Genomic DNA, 14716 nt, shown 5'->3' with positions numbered 1-14716 from the left:
GTAATGTATTCCCCCAGTCTGAATGCATTTGATCTAAAAATGTCTCCAACCTTCTGTTCTCCAGCCACACGCTCATTTGTTGTGACTGAAAATCACCTTCATTCTTATGCAATGTTGTTCAGCCCCTCTGATGTTTCTACTTTACTTTCAGATCTCCCTGAAACACTGTAGGCAAAGGACAAATATGATGTGGGCCTCATCATAAGAAACTGTGATCCAGTCAAAATCACCCCAAAATCTGATTATAGGCCATATAAACAACAATATCCACTCAGACAAGAAGCAGTGGAGGGGATACGTCCTGGGTTTGAATCCTTTTTGCAGGCTGGTGTAAATGTCCCCTGCCCTGATTCACCGGTCCGCACTCCACTGTTCCCAGTTAAGAAGATTAGAGACAAAGGTCAATCTACTGAGTGGCGGTTTGTGCAGGATTTGAAGGCTGTTCCCAATCATACACGCTGCTTTCCCAAATTAAGCCTTATGCAGCATGGTTTTCCGTTGTAGACTTCTTCTTTTTTTGTGTTCCTGTCCACAAGGACAGCCAGTACTGGTTTGCTTTTAATTTTGAAAACAAGGACACAACCATGGCATCCATTTTGACATCCAGGTTTGTGTGGCCTTAGAGGCTCACTATTCGTGTTACTCATGATCTCCTTGATTAGTGTTTTGCCCATTAATTTGTCTAAACTCACTCCTGTAAATGTCTCTGATGATCTAACGAACTCCTCTTTTCCTACAGTGTCCTCTCAGACCCATAACAGTGATTCAGGTCCCCTTGATCTGTAACTTATTCCCCATCCCTCCCTACCTGGACACTGACAGCACAGATGATTCTGATGACGATACTCAAATTGAGTTTTATTTTACACTTTTTATTTTTCATTTTCATTTCTTTTTATGTTATTTTCTCCCTCCAGCTTGCTTATGTGTTTCTTAGTGATTTCACTAGACAAAAACAGCTACTGCCATTATCCTTTCAACTTCATATTGTGTGATGCCTTAATTTAAATCTCTGTGAATTTCTAAGGTTGATGTAAATAACTTTATGAAGTTTGTACATACTTAATAATATATACATACCACTTCAGTCCATCCTGGGTGAGAAATCCCTCACATGTGGCTCTCTCTAAGGTTTCTACTTATTTTTTTTTCACCCTGTGAAAAGGTTTCTTTTTGAGTAGTTTTCTTCCTTACGCTTTATGAGGGTTAAGGGCATAAAATGTCACACCATGTTTAAGTTCTATGAGACAAATTGTGATTTGTGAATGGTCTATACAATGAAATTTGATTGTTTTATTGACTTATCAATTTTACTTCCTAGCATTTATTTTAAACGCTTTTACTGGATATTTTCAACCTTAGATATACTTTATGTTGACATTTAACGTTTTATTATATTTTAATATAAGTTACTTTTGCCAATCAATACAGTATGTACAATTTTGATAATGGTTTATTAGAAGATGATTTTTATTTGACCTGATTTCCTTCCATATTTTTTTCATTTTAAATGCTTGCTCCATTACAGGAAAATAACCTTTTTTATCTTTCCACAAAAACAGCAGTGGCTACCTATTGTGGCCTCATCGCCAGTGATTCTGTATGTACGCAAAGTGCCAGGGTTGCAGACTCGTCAGATTTTCTTCTATGATTTGATGTTTGTTATTGATAATGATTATGATGTTTCTTGATGTTTTTTCGTTAGTGATCATATTTGTATTGATGATCAAATGGGGGAGTGTAAGGGAAAATTCAACTGACCAGTTGTCCCACTACAGTGGCCTTGGCAAACAGGGAGTTTGCTACAGCGGACGGACACAGCAGATAGGCACTGAGGAGGATTTCATATATTTTTCATATCACGTTTTATGAAGCACCTCTTTGTATTAATTCTGGCATGTCTTCTTTTTCTCATACTGTCTTGTGAAACGCCTCTTGGTATAAGTCCTGGCTTTTTCACCTTCGCAGCCAGTTGTTCCATCCTGAGCACCCGTGTAAACTCTGCAGAGCTTACTATTATAAAGACTCAATGGCAACTCCAGTCTGAGAATTTCCTTATTTCAAATCTCAAGATGAATTTCCATCACAGTCTCTCTCATCATCAACACCTTTCTGTCTTTTTCTCTTGGGCTTGTCTTCAGCCTCTTGTGCCTCCCCAAAGGAAAGCTTCCCAGCTGAAATGCACCTCCATTCTGTTTCAGTGAAGAATGGGGAGGAGGGCCATCTCAAACGCACACAAGCAGGTTGGTAGTTAGGTAGGTAGGCGATTGTCGGCTTATTTGTTACATATTGAAACTGAAACATTTAGTTGTTATGAAAGTATTATTTTTTTTGCTTTTGTCATCCAGGGACATATGTTGAACAGAGAGACAAGCTCCATGGAGGGAGACAGGTTGTTAAATCCTTTAATATTTTTGATGTTGAAAAAGCATTTTGAAAAATGTCTCTATTTAACAGAGGGAACGAAGAAAAAGGTCCATTGGTGCTGTTCTGGTTGTTGCCATCATTTTAAGAAGGGTTAGTGAAGGGTTTGATGAGGCCGAGATCCATAGCTTTAACAAGGCATGTGCGCGCCACGTCAATGGGCTCCTGCCTCATGGGATTATCCTCCGCCTTGCCAATCACGGTGAGGATTTCCAGGAGCTCGCTCTCCATCAGCTTCTTGGCCAGCTCGTTGTTGTCGGAGTGAAGCATGTTGTAGACAATAACCAGGCCGCGGTGCTGGACCTTAGGGTTGGTATGGAGACATAACCTCTGAAGGATCTCGAGCCACTGTTCAGTCTGTGGGGAGAGTTCAGACATGGTGAAGTGTGTGAATGATGAAAACAAAAGGAAACACAAGTTGCATGCATATGTCAGCGGAGTCGATAGGTTGAAATCCGGGTTTTGAAGGGATTTTCTTTCCTTTTTTGTTTTAAAAGAGATTTCCAATGATTCAAACATCAAAAAAATAAGCTATGTCACTGATGATGGCAAATTAATTTCATCTCTATTATTTCAACAAAATTATAACAGCCTCCATTACAAACTCGGCCTATCGAGCCTGAGATGCAATGCCATAAAGTTGCATTAAACTGAAGGATCCATTGTTTTTGGAGGCTGACCAATGGAGACTACTTGTGAGTCCACTTCTCTGTTATTAAGTCCCCTCTCACATTGTTATAGACGTAAGCTGCTTTCAGACATGCACTGTAGTTTTTTGTGACAGCTCCCTATTAGAATCTCTGGATAATGTCAGAGTGAGCTCATGTTAGAATACAGCAGGATAACACCCGATAACACGTGATAGGGTGAAAAAACATTAAATATGGGGAATATATTTGTTATGCCTTGTCTCCTGCATGATCTACCCAGAAGCCACCCACCACCCGAACACTCCTGAGATGTTCCAGTTGCCGTCTGAACCAGAGAATGTCCTTCTGCGTTCCTCATGTGTAAAAGGCAAAATCTGGAGAAAGTCTTAACCCCACTGTCCAAACATTTTTTGTATTTATGATCTAACTTAACCACATTAAGGTCTGTGTTAAAACCAGCTACCGATGTTTGGCTATTTTGTTAAATCCCAATTAAAGTGTGCGGAATTCACAAACTTTCACTCCCTCAGTCCTTGTGCATTCAGTGGCACAAACAATGCTGTGGTAGACATGGTGGGGTGCATAATATGTCTGGCCACAAAGCATAGATGAGGCAGCACTGCATGATGCCCCAAAAATAACAACCAAGAGGGTAGATTACAAGTGTCCTAGTTTTTTACTATGACATCGCATTCACAGACAGATTCAGGCTGCACCTTTACTCTCATTAGAAGGTTCACATGGAACCGGACTCACGGAAATGGCAGAAGTGAGTTAAATTAGGTCAAATTGTGCTTCAAAGTGTGTGTGGTCCTCATTATTTGCCATGGTTAGAAGTGCCAGATGTAAGTTCATGAGGTATAGGTAACCACAGGATTTCTGAGCACGGGTGCGTGAAAATGTTTCAATTATTACATATAACAATTATAGAGGTCCAGACCTTGTTGACCTCATAGCTGGCTACGGGCATACAAACACTGTTGTACTCACCACCTGGGTCATTTTGGTGCAGAGCTTCTTCTGAGCAGCAGTGAGCATGGCCAGAGCTCCAGCTGCAGCTATCTGAAGACAGTCGTCATCCTCACCACACAGCAGAATCAGCAGCTTCAGCTTATCATTGCCGTCTTCCACGTAACGCTCCTGAACCTAAAACAAAGTTGAAATGTTCCATTAAGCCGCACCTGCTAGAAACCAAGCCGCAGTTTGCACATGTTTGACTGCACACCATAAGTTATGAAGTAAGGATTTTGTCAACTTTTCAGTTCTCACCTCTTTGCATGACACAAGGTTGCACATGCACTCAGTGGCGGCCTGTCGGATCTGGTCGTGGTCCTCAAACATGTAGTTCTCGATCTCGGGTAGAGCTTTCTCTTTCACAATCTTTACTCTAGAAAACAGGACGACAATGTAACCACACTAAGGCAGACCCGAAAGCTGCACTGAAGACAATTATTACTGAGGAAAGAGTTGTCACCTCAGTTTTTCACTGAAGCCGGCCAAGTTGGTGAGGCCTTTCAGAGCTTCAAAGTTCTGCAGTCCATCATTTTCTGTGTTGAGGAGGGTCACCAAAGGCCGCACCACCTCATACACCTGTCAACAAAGCAACAGTTATCAGATTTATTAGATTAAATCTAATAGTTACGATAATTTAAACCCCCAACAGAAGATCACAGCAATCTGAAACACTGAGAAAGCTCTGCATCTTCCAGCTGGGGCGGCTCCTGGCATAGGTGACATAGGCCGTTGCCTAGGGCGCCAAATGCAGAGAGGCCGCCACAATAGGTTGATTTATGATGACGTGATATAAACGTTAACCAATGCAGTAATGTCACACCCTCGTCTTCTAATCCCGGGGACACACTGGATGCAGAAGCAACGAAAAGCTCCTCGGAAAGCTGTGCGCCTCTTTTCCAAGCCCATGTTAATCAATCTGTTCGCACCGGCAGCAAAGCTGTTATCCTGGAGTTTCAATTTCCCCGACCTTTGCCCCCACATTCCCCATCTTTAATTATGTACTTATTCCACACATTTGTCAGTTGTGACTAAACAGACAGAAACACACAAGCACACAAGCACACAATCTCCTGTGGGGGTGGCTATAGGCTTGCGTAGGTCAGTCAGCTGTGAAGACCATCGTCATAAATCTGAAAACTCGCCTAGGGCTCCAACATTGCCAGGGCCCGCCCTGTCTTCCAGCAGAAGTGACTCAGAACATTTCCATTCCCCTTTCAAAAACAAAGCAGCGAATCTTACCCTCTCCCCAGGGAAGGCGATTTCTGGGTTGGAAATAGCTGCAATCTTGGCGAGGGCATGACATGCCTTCACCTTTCCGACAGCTGTCCCCTCCAGAGCAAGTGGTATTAAAGCCTGAGGGCAGAGCAACAGTTTGATTTCAAAGACAGTGGCTAAACATCAGCGTGGATACTATGAAAGAACCAGTTGGTCTGGTTTGTAGCAGTAAAGGAAATATGAACTCTTGTTTTAGACATTTTTCTGGGTATTCAGCTGTGGAATACAGTGGAAGGACTTTGTGTCATGTTGTAGATTCATGCAACATTGATTTCCAAACCGATCGCTCACCTTTCCACCACCTTGGGCTACAATGATACCACGAGCTTTGGAATCCTCTGACAATGCCAAGAAAATCCTGTAGATAAGAAATACAAAATAAGAATAGAAAGGTATTCTTATTTGTTGTATGTGTTTTACTTATCTTGTTTTAAGTCTTTTCTCATATGTTAATTGTTCTATTTCTGTATCTGTGCTCTTATGCTGTGTGATCTTCAAATAGCTTTTAACTGTTTATTGTTTGCTTTACATTTTTCATTCTTAACTTGGAAAACACCTAAATGAATTATATGAACAAAGTTTATGTTTTTTTGTTGTTTTTAGCTTTCATTCCCCGATCCTATCTGAAGAAACATTTATGTGAAAAAGTGAGGAAAAAAATGCTAAAATCGTTTTTTAGTTGCAGAATAAATGATATGACTCATCGCATGTTGTGTTGAGTCACATCGTTCATTGTGTGTTTCCAGTGAGTTCCACAGTAGCTTCCCTCACCTTGCTAACATTTCCTTGGTCTGGTCGGTCAAGATGGCGTTATCAGCTTTGACCATTACAGTTAGAGCAGATGTGACACCAGCTTTCAGCAGCCTATTCACTCTTTTCTGAATGAAGTCCTTCTTGTCCTGAGAAACAACGGTATGCAAAGTGTGTTTATGCACATGAACGTGTGACAATACCCGCCCTGCCCATTTCGGCTGCCTGATAGAGTTTTCTGTGCCTCCTCTTTTACCTTAGGGTGTTGCTCAGGCACATGTTGCTTGGAGAACTTGGCAAGCTGGACCAGCTCTGGGAGGATTTCCTTCTTCTCATAGCAGTTTGTGCAGTTGATCAGTGTGCAAGCTACTGAGTATAAGATCGTCTTGTCCTTCGACTAGAAAATAAAGAGAAATGTTATTTCTACTCATATCTAATCCAATATACTGCAGGTTCGCTTCTGATTATAATTTATATACCTTGGCCAGTTCAAACATGGCTTTCAGGGCAAGCTCGTCCTCAACAAAGTCATCTTTCACATCAGCATCATTAGTCAGGTAAGCGAGACCCTCGATAGCCCACTTCCTTGTTTTGGTATCAATCTGGGGATTGCAGAGCCACCTGTAGGAACAAAGGAAAGGTTTAACACCAAGTTTGTATCCTGATGATGTCAAGTAGTAGGTTGGCCAATCAGTGTACTTCAGTGTCAATTGATTTTCTGATATTCTGAGACAAAAATTAGGTTTTGTAAAAGGAAATAGTTTTATAACCTCTTAAGTTTTAATCTCTCTGTTTCTTGATTTAGGGTTGAGAGGGTATGATTAGAAGAGGGTTTCTAATCAAGAAAAAATAAACCTATGAACACAAAGAATTTTGATCCTTTCTTTACAAATTATATTTCATGTCTGAAAATGCTTCAATACAATTTTTTATTTCAGTGGCAGAATGGTGTTTTATTTTTAAAACAGACCAATTGCCTGATTTTGGTTTCAGAATAGGAAATTGAATGAGACAAAGTTGTGCACATTGATTGCAGGGTACCGGGATATTCTGCTATATATCTAGGAATAAATCCATTGCAACTTTTGTATAGTTATTGTACATTTGCTTATTGTCTCTGTGTGAGTACTCACTTTCTGCACTGCTTGGCCAGCTTCTCTGTGGAGCCCTCAGCAAACTGCCTTAAACTGTAATCATCTCCTCCAGCTGAACCCAGTTTACAGAGACCCTGCAGGGGACATTGAGATGAGCATTTATACACATAGACACAAGTTATGTGCTCTCATCAAACTTTCTTACATTCCAACACAACTTTGTAGTCCAACTGAACAACAGTATATTATTATATTTACTTTTCCTTTATGTTCATACCGTGGAAAAAAAATTAAAAATATATATATATACACTGTCTTATATTAGCAAACTTCCTCTATGTTCTGTTCTTTCCTTGGGACACTCACCACCAGCGCACGAATTTTAATCTTCTCATTCTTTGTCTTCTTGTAAATATCCTTGAGCATCGACACGCCATTGGTAACAATGAAGGAGGCGCGGGCCATCTTTGAGGACGCGTGGATCAGCGCCTCCACGGCAACCATCTGGTCCACCTCCCGCTCTGAGCCGCACAGTGCCACCATCATCTCCATGATGCCCTGCCGTCCAACTAGTGCATTGCCGACGTCAACGGGACCCTGCAGCAGCCCCGAGATTGTGTTGACAGCATGAATGGTCTTGTCCATGTTGTTGGGGTCAATTTTGGCTCTGTGGGACAGAGACATTATAATCAGTTATGTCTTGATGGCAAAAAGAGCCACTCGGGGATCAGTGTGCTAAGGACGTACTTGATGTAGTCATCACAAATGTCTCTGAAGTTGTCTCTCTCTGGGTCACAAGAGAGGTCATCATACAGCTTGTTGAGCAGCACGCTGGCGATCAGCTGTGTGTTGTCTGTCAAGGGCAGCTGGTCTGGCAGTTCAGGAACCTGACCGCACACCTTGAGGATCTTCTTCAGACCTGGAGAACAAGCACATAGATGCATTCATGGATATCTGCTGAATACATCATGTCAGAGAGTCAAGGTTCTAGCAACATGACTGTGAAAATACGTTTAAACTGCAGCAGGTCAGAGGACGTCAGCTGAGTCCTACATATGTGGCCAAGGATGGACTTAGGTTCACACAGTGAAAAGAATCTGGTCACATGCATCCTAGTCCACCTCTGAATGTGGTCAGTGTGATCAGATCTCAGGACTTACTGAGGACGCATTTGAGTGCGTTCGGACTTTTAGTTTCAACCATTTGTGATTGGCTCACTCTGGCCGCATGTTAAAACCAGGTCTAATTGGATTCTGAGCGATGTGATGCAGCCATGTCTCACCGTGATCGATGGTGAAGAGGGTTCTACTGTTATCTCTCCCTCTCTTTTCTTTGCGCGGCACATTCATGGCCAGGAGGTTCAGCGCCTGGTCTCTGCCATGGCCGGACACCTTCGCATTTTGAACCATCTCCAGCAATGAGAGGAGGATGGATTTCAGGTCTTTAGATGTGTCTGCATAGGGACAGATGATAGAAAAGTGTGAGTAGTGCTAGGGAGAAAAATACCAACAGCTGAGGTCACTCAGTTACAGACGAGGATGTGGTCTCACCCAAAACTAAGGCCTCTTCTTTCCCATAATCCTTAGAGTCTCCACCAGTGAGGGAGTCATTGATGCACTGGAAGAGGTTGCAGGTTGCCAGTGCAATCTCCTCATTGTCGACTGCCATGATGCTGCACATCTTATCAACCCCTACCATGTTCACAATAGCCATGGCCTATCCAGGGGAGTGAAAAGAAACATGTAAATAGTATAAAGCATATTTCTGAGTGCATCATATAGGCAGGAGTTACACTTCAAAATATTGACTCTATTCAGAAGATGCGATTTATAAGACTATACTCACGCGAGCCTTGTGTCCTGTGCACATCCCTGACAAAGTACGGACAGAAGCCAGGATCATCTCGGGTTTGCTTGTCTCTATCATACTGAGCAGCAGAGGGACTCCGTTGTTCTGGAAAATCCTTTCTGCTCCCGCGTCCTCCCTCGACAGCACAATCAGGTTATTTGCAGCCTAGACATAAAAGAAACGAGTCAAAAAGTGGAAGTAGGGTTAAATCCGCTGCTGGAAATCCAGGAAACTAACTAATCTCCCAGTTATTTTTTATTCAGATTTAAAATAAAACCCACCTTTTCCCGCTTGTCTTTTTCCATCTCTTCATCGAGGAGGATGTCGAACATGTTCTGTACTCTCGAATCTGTAGAGAATGTTGTCTTAAGCTGTCGAGAAAAAATGTTTTGTCAATGAAGGCTCTGTGATATCCTGGAATGATTTCCTGTGATCATTTCCCGTGATCATTTCTCCTTGATCATTCCCTGCCCATTTTCTTTGTGTCCAAACATTTCATACTTATCCCATGAAAAAAGCAGTCACAACTAGAACAGCATTTATTGCATGTACCTCTGTCAAGGCCCAACAGTCACCTTATGAAACCCCATTTAAATCCATTACAATCAATGTTGTAAATATTGTTATTTTGTTGATGTGCTCAGTTACATAAGGCATCTAATGAATTTCTGTCCGTCCTGGGAGAGGGAACCCTCGCATGTGGCTCTCTCTGAGGATTCAATGTTTTTTCCCTAATCATAGGTTTTTTTGGGGGTAGCTTTTCCTATATGCTATACAAATAAAATTTGAATGATTCATGATTCATGATGGATTCAGATTTTTATTGAATCTGCAGCAATTTTCGCACACTCATGATTATCAATCCCCCTAAAAATGAAAAACGCCCCCTGATGTGGATCCACACCAACATTTAATGGATTCTTCCCCGACATATACCACATCCCTCAACCAAGTTATTTGGTAATCCATCGAAAATATATTGTGTAATCTTGCATACAAATAAACAAACCAACCAAAAAACAAAAAAAAACTCCCAGACAGGGGTAAATATGATTTTCTTTTCAGCCGAATGTTGGCTGTTAAATAAATCTATCAGTTTGGAGGAAAATTCCACTGACTCTTCCGACTATACCTTGAATAAAATGTTGAAACTAACAATCTAGGAGCACTTAAAAGGCACTTAGTTATAGCACTTTGTAGTTTTGCTTTTTTTTAAGAAATTTTACTTTCTTGATTCTTTTTGTTCTGGGTTTGTACCCTTATGGTTGAATGCACTTATTGTATGTCGCTTTGGATAGAAGCATCAGCTAAATGAAATGTAATAGTAATAACAGATTTTTTATTCGAAAGCAGTGAATGCTGCATGTATTTATGTATAGTGATGTATGCAGTCATATACTGCCCTGTATGAATGAGTGCGTGGCTTTGATGTTCTGGTTAATACTGACCTTGGCCTGGATTTCTGCCCCCAGTCTACGGAGAGTCTCCAGGAAGGTCTTGTTCTTTGGTTCGATGGTGGCGCATCTCTGCACATCTTTGAAAGCCATGTCTAGTTTCCCCAGTTTCTCCAGAGCTTGACATCGCCGGAACAAAGCTTTAATGTCCGCTGCATCTACATCAATTGCTAAAAAAGTAGGGTAAGTCACAATGAGTTTGTGGAACCTTCATTTTCAAATTAATATTTATTGGGTTATTTAGATTTTATATTGATTATGGTACCTTTTGATGCATCAGATGCTGCAATGGCATAGTTTTCCTTGAACGGCAAAAATAGAAAACATTAAAATCACAGTCTATTCACCGGAGGAATTACAAATCTGCTTTAACAAAAACTGCTTACCTTTTTGAGGTAGCATGCTGATCTGTTCCTGTAAATGACAGCCAGCACCTTTTTGTCTTTGCATGGCTTGATGGCTGCGGTGTAGCAGTCAATGGCTTTGTCAATTTCTCCAGCCTGGAAGTGTTTGTTTCCCTCGTCTTTTAACTGGATTGCGTCTCCCATCTGGGGGAGAATTCAATCATCATGTATAAAATAAAAAAATCCTTATAAATCCTCTAATTTCATGTTAATTGATCATCAGCATGCGCGACAAGACGCAGACGCTTCTTGTGTCTGACAGCATCACCTCACCAGCAAAAGCACAATTTCACAATTTCAGGTTAATGTGGCATGTGTCAAACGTCATATTAAACTGAAACCTTCCAATCACATACAGAGGGTTCTGGTTAGAAAATGAACATTTCAAACGATACAAAGGTTTAAAACAAACCTCCTGAACAGTTTTATACTTTTGCCCATTGTAACTGTAAATATCAATAGAATATAAGTATGGAACCAGTTCAAAAGCAGTACTTATTTATGGGACAGCGATCGTAACCTGTTAATATAATAATATAATTTAAATCTTTAAAACTTACCATTTTTGCTAAAAGGTGTCCTGCTGACCTGGCTCTCCTGTGGCAAATGGCCACGCACATGCTATCCCTAACTTTAAATGGCCAGCCCTGCAGGCCTTATTTGGGCATGGTCTCGGACCCCAAGTGGAGCCTTGAAACAAATGCTTCTTTCCTGATAGACAGACACCACGTCCTCATGCTCCCCCTGATATGGCACAGTCCACCCCCCACTCTTCTCTTATCCTAAGCACCCTATCCATGCCTGATGGACACAGGCAAAAACAGGGACCAAAAGTTTTCTGTGGAAGCTGTGCTGTACCTTAGGGATTGTGTGTCTTGCTCGATCCTCTTCTATGGATCCGTTCTTCAGTTTTTTTGTCCCACGTAGACGGCCTTCACCTCCAGTCTCCAGTGTTCGGTTCAGACTTTTTCTGTCTGGTGTAAGTTTCCCCCCACCAACACCTCAAATTATATTTATACTGCAGCTCAATGAGATGGGACAGGACTGAGTAGGACCATCCATCACACACAGGGGGTTCATTCCAAGCATACAAAGGCCCCTTAAAGATCATTTGAACAGAAGGTCATCATAAACCATGATTACTTGTGTTGCAACAAATATCATTTTAGTGTTTTTGAAAATATAAAAGGCCTCGTGAATGAAACTGTTATTTCCCATTCGATGAATTATGCTAGACTGACCCCCGTCAGAGGTGGTCTGCTCCTGATAAGATCTATTTCAAGCTCAGACAGCTGAGAACTCACCAGCAAATGCCTGATGCCAAAGTGGCGGTGAGGGGAGGAGGGACCGACAGCTGTGTGACAAACAGAAGAATCTGGTAGCTTCTGGAAAGAGAATGATCCCGAATCCCACACTCCAGTGAGGTGGTGACCTGATGAACTGGGTGTTAGTCTCCTTCACAGTGCGTGCTGGGATAGGCTGCAGTCTCACTGTGAGTGTAAATAGGAAAAAGCATCTGGGAATTTATAAGCTGATTTATTACATAGAATGCATTCGATTATATAGAACCCAGTGAGACTGAAGTCAGGATGTCATCCCACTACAAAAGTCAATGTATATTATTAGCGGTGGGAATAGCAGCGCTACTCATGATATGATACAAAACGTGACACATGGCCCACGATCCCATTTTATATAATGTATATAAATAATATATTAATATTGGTACAGTGATTCTGCAATAATATATTGACAACCATGTAATGATACATCATGATATCTGTACAACTGAAGAATACAAAATGCCCCCAAAGAGGTAAAGCCCAGATATTCATTCACTGCAACTTTCCCCGACACACATGTATTGAGACAATACGCTTCTATGAGCTCTTTGATTTAATAAGGGGCCTGATTGTTAGGGCTTTGTATATGATGCAGATAAGATAAGACAGGAGTAATATGATCCCCTCTTCTAGTCCCTGTAAGCATTTTAAACCAGCTTTTGGCTTTTCATAGACATACTGGGACATCCTGTTGATAAAGAATTACAGAATTTCGAGAGTTGACAAGTCAGAGGGAGAAATGGCTGATACAGGGCCCTATTGTGTTAATTTTATGTGCATATCACAATAGTCTCATGACTCATCGTTTAATTTATCAGATCACCAGCAATGGGAGACTGTTGGATGAGGGGGTAGAGTGTTTGTACTCCAGCCAGAAGGTCAGCGGTTCAATCCTGCCGTAGTGTACCTGGGTAAGATACTGAACCCTTATATGGCCACTCACTGATGTTATATACACTAACTGTAAAATGCTCCAAATGTAATGTAAAATACAATTTTCTCACTGGTTGTCATGCAGGAATGTCAACAGTGATAAATGCTGATAATGGAGATTGTTATGTCCAGTTGCAGAGAACAATCACAGGGCTTTTAACACACAAACATAACATAAAAACATCAACAGATATAAACCGTACCTACATATACACTTGTATACATTGAGAGGCTACTTGTCCCTCGCAGTGAGGGAGCAGCAAGCCAATTGGCAGATGAAGAGTGGACGTGCTGGTGAGGGGTTAGGGTGTAAGGTTTAACTAAATAAACTTTAACAATTTGATGTCTTTTATTTAAAATAGGACATAATTGAAGTTTCATTACAGGATGAAATGGCATTATTAAATGTCTCTCTCTCTCTCTCTCTCTCTCTCTCTCTCTCTCTCTCTCTCTCTCTCTAACATGCAAATGCAGCACAAAGAGGAGAAAGCTCATTTTGGGCCTTGGCATTTGTCATTTGTGGACTATTAGAGCTTTGGTGCCACCTGCTGGTGTAAACATATCTTACAGTTTGAGTGACAATTACGCTGACAAATAGGGATTATTGTACCAGGTCCTTTACTTCAAGAGCAATATCACAATACAAACCCTCCATTTTATGAGTAAATTACATGCATTAAAACGTGTACATAAGTTGAATTACTATCAGCAAATTGAACTGGCATGAAAAATAAATATGATATATTTGTTTTGAGAGTATTTTCCCCCATTTGACAGGAGAGAGATTACCTCTTAAATGTTCATTGTGTAGAATTAAGTGACATCTAGGGGTGAAGTTGCATATTGCAGCTGAATACCCTTCACCTCACCCTTCCCTTCCAAACATGAAAGAGAACCTGTGGTAGCCTTCAGTTGTCATAAAAACTCAAAAGGCGTCTAGTTTGTACAGTTTGGACTACTGTAAAAAAAACTTTCTGCGTCTGTGCAGAGGACCCACACCTGTTCTTAATATACGTATTCGTAAATATAAGTATTATAATATAAAGGTCCCATTCTAAGGTGAAGAAAAAACATAATTCGTACAATTTAGATGATTGCTCTCTAGTGAAATCATCACTAGGATTATTTTATAATCCATTTCTGCCAATTGATCCCTTGAGCACTGAACCTTAAATGTATACAACTGAGCAAATGCACTCACACCCCATCACTGGCATCATCAATATTAAAAATCAATCAGTTGATTAATTACTTCACCATGATTTGCAGATGCTAGATCCCTTCAAAGATGTTAAATGCATAAGGCCAACATTATTATTAGTTTCCACAAACTAACTGGATTTCATGTATGGCATTAGGTTATATTTAACTTTCTGCATTGAATTGATATAATACTATTTCAATTACAATCTTCAACTGTTTTGGAGATTGTAAGTGTGATGAGTTATCTGGTATTTTTATTCAAGCAAGGGTGATTTTGTTTGTCTGGATTTTATTTTGAAAAACTGAAGGCAGGACCGGAAACGC

At 40.9% G+C, this 14716-nt stretch overlaps 1 protein-coding gene across 2 annotated transcripts; it reads right to left on the bottom strand.

The window, feature by feature from the left end:
- Nucleotides 1-2508: 2508 nt before the first annotated feature.
- Nucleotides 2509-11877, bottom strand: unc45b (unc-45 myosin chaperone B). 2 transcript variants are annotated; one of them, XM_053421256.1, is made up of 20 exons: nt 11772-11877; nt 10896-11057; nt 10775-10811; nt 10504-10679; nt 9337-9426; nt 9053-9220; nt 8758-8923; nt 8490-8660; nt 7955-8126; nt 7574-7874; nt 7247-7341; nt 6593-6734; nt 6370-6510; nt 6135-6262; nt 5655-5721; nt 5328-5441; nt 4549-4664; nt 4344-4461; nt 4065-4220; nt 2509-2781 (listed from the first exon to the last, which is right to left on the bottom strand). In XM_053421256.1, the coding sequence occupies exons 2-20, from the start codon at nt 11055-11057 to the stop codon at nt 2509-2511; spliced, it is 2793 nt and encodes a 930-aa protein (XP_053277231.1). In that variant the 5' UTR covers nt 11772-11877. The 2 variants fall into 2 exon arrangements, with proteins under 2 accessions (XP_053277231.1, XP_053277230.1); XM_053421255.1 differs by lacking the exon at nt 11772-11877 and adding an exon at nt 11474-11533.
- Between the last annotated feature and the right edge of the window lie 2839 nt (nt 11878-14716).

The sequence above is a fragment of the Pleuronectes platessa genome, chromosome 4 (genome assembly GCF_947347685.1).
Source record: "Pleuronectes platessa chromosome 4, fPlePla1.1, whole genome shotgun sequence".
Lineage (NCBI taxonomy): Eukaryota > Metazoa > Chordata > Actinopteri > Pleuronectiformes > Pleuronectidae > Pleuronectes > Pleuronectes platessa.
This window is presented reverse-complemented; position numbering and strand designations above follow the sequence as displayed.